This window comes from Halyomorpha halys, unplaced genomic scaffold (assembly GCF_000696795.3).
Source record: "Halyomorpha halys isolate HHAL.00 unplaced genomic scaffold, Hhal_1.1 Scaffold1147.1, whole genome shotgun sequence".
Taxonomy (NCBI): Eukaryota; Metazoa; Arthropoda; class Insecta; order Hemiptera; family Pentatomidae; genus Halyomorpha; species Halyomorpha halys.
The window spans coordinates 46,647-49,174 of record NW_027105529.1 but is presented as its reverse complement, the minus strand read 5'-3'; the positions used below and the strand labels follow the sequence as shown (position 1 = coordinate 49,174).

Genomic DNA, 2,528 nt, shown 5'->3' with positions numbered 1-2,528 from the left:
CTCTTGCCTTTGTTACTTGTTTTTTATTCTTTTCATTGTATCTTTGTATTTTTATTTCTATCATTTTATCTTAACATAGTTTCATTTTGTATCTTTTTAGCCCGAATAAAGCCCTGCAAAGTGGGGCGAAACGTTGGAAAATAAATAGTTGTAAACTATTTTTGTTTCACTATTGACCGCAACCCTGACCATCTTCCTATATATTAATTTTTACGGTCAACTATATACACATATATATAGTAATAGAATCATTTTGTCCAGCTAGATCTGTTATATGGCTCACTGCGAGATATACAAATGTAGGCAGGTAAAAAGTTTTTTACTTCGATGAAAATTAGAATTTAAGAGTTTTCAAGGATACTTAAAGTGTCTTCCTTTTTCCTAAAAAACAAAAAATATAATTACCAACTTTACTTTAAGCATCTTTTGGTTTTGGCGATTTGAAGTGTATTAAATACAATCGCTAATATTTTTTTTATGATAATACAAGAAAACAAATCTATTGGTATATAACAGGTTAGTCCAAAAGTTTATGCACATTTTTGGAAAATTTTTATATAGTGTGAATAAAAGACAATTTAACGTTTTAATCAATGATCTAAAATTTCTCACCATCTTACAGGCTTGTACAGCTTTGTAATTCCATTGCTGTAGAAAGACTCGGCTTTTGATGCAAAAAAAACTTGCAATTTCATTTTGTACATCTTGTTTAGAATTTAACTTTTTCCCAAGTAAAAAATTGTATAAGGCATGAAAATCACTAGGGGCAATATCTGGGGAGTAAACAGCAGCAATAAGCCGTCTAACGTTAACATGATGAAACAACACTTCCTTGATATTCACCGCCTGCAGGTATCCTGAATGGGATTCATCATAAATGCTGGTTTCTCCAACTTTAAATTATTTAAACTATTTCTGGGCAGTTCTTACACTGATAGTATGTTCACCATGTACACTATTAATTTTTATTGCTAAATATCTGGCAGATTTGCCGCATAAAAATAAAAAATATAATATAGCATGTTAGTATTCATTATCGATATTCATTTTCTGTACTAATATGTCTCTGATCATCATCATCTGGGCGCTACAACTCTTGTAGAGTCAAGGCCTCCCGCAACTCTGTTCGCCAGTCCTCTCTAATGGTTGCCGCTGCTCTCCAATCGCGGATTCCCTGGCATCCGCTCCCACTCCATCGATTCATCGAAGCTTCCTACCCTCCTTGTCCCATATATACAATCATGCGCAATGCTGAATATTTAGGTTATTAAAAATAAATATTTTTTACCTTCATCTGGGAGAATAAACTCTTCCTCTTGTTTCACATGAATACCTCCACCTGTAACCAAGTGAATAATCTTATCAAAAAAATAGTAGATGGAATAAAGAAAAATTAAAAAAAAAACATCAATTAGTTGATGTTATGCCAGTATACATTATATACAGTGTAATTTTGTTAATCTGAACTGATTGCTGCAGGAGGATGTCTGGATTAAAGAAAGTAATAAGAAAAATGGTGTAAAAGAATTCAGATATAAAATACTTACTTTTATTATATATTTTATTGAAAATCTGACGGTTTGAAGTATTAAAAAATTGTTTTCTTTTACACCCCAGGTAATTGAAGTAAAGTATAAATTAAAATAAAAAATACTCTCTGTGTTTTTATTCAAAATTTGATAAAAAAAAAAGTTTACCAAAAATATTTGTTTTAAAAATATTTCTACTATTAATTATTTGTATAGAATTATTTTTATAGAATCAAATGATTTATACATATTTTTTATTTCTGATTCCAACAAATTTAACAATATGAATTTGAAAAAATGGTATTGTTTGGTATAACAATATGAATATGAAAAATATAACTATTTTTATCTATTTAATTTTTTTTATTGCAAATTTGAGTTTTCAAGTTTCAAAAAATTAAAACTTTTTAAAAAAATTGTTTTCTTTTACATTCCCAGTAATGCTAAATGATGATTTAATTTGTTAAAAATATAGAATTGTTCATTTATAAGTGAAAAAAAAGTGTAGATAAAAATAAAAAATACTCTTTATATAGATTTATTTAAAACGCAATAAAGAAAAAAAAAATTAATTTACCAACAAATGTACTATACATATTTCCACTATTAATTAAATTAGTTTTACAGAATCAAATGATTTATTCAATAATTATTATGTTATTTCTTATTCCAAAGAAATATATATTATGAATATTTCCATAGAAATTGGATTACAAGATATTGAAACTAAAAATTTCCATTTTCAATTTCCATGGTGATTACAGAAATATGGCTATAGACTGGAATATTCAAAATTTCCTTTACATATGTGCGTTTATTTGAAAACAAAAATTTTATTTGCTGAGTTACGTCAAAAAAAGTAACTTTTTTTTTTTACGGGAGTAACCCGGAGTGTTCAGATTACCAAGATTACACTGTATTATATTGTGGTTAAGCAAAATGAAAATGAAACTCTTATGCTGGGTGAGCTAAAAAAATGTGCAAAAAAAAAAAAAAAAA

The 2,528-nt window shown here is 27.5% G+C and overlaps 1 protein-coding gene across 1 annotated transcript in view; it reads right to left on the bottom strand.

Moving 5' to 3' along the window:
* Positions 1–2,528, bottom strand: part of LOC106688521 (zinc finger protein 493) — a 43,526-nt gene that overhangs the window by 28,020 nt on the left and 12,978 nt on the right. The window contains exon 5 of the mRNA XM_024361792.2: positions 1,289–1,339. Coding sequence (XP_024217560.2) covers positions 1,289–1,339 — 51 coding nt within the window. The remainder of the gene's footprint in view (positions 1–1,288; positions 1,340–2,528) is intronic.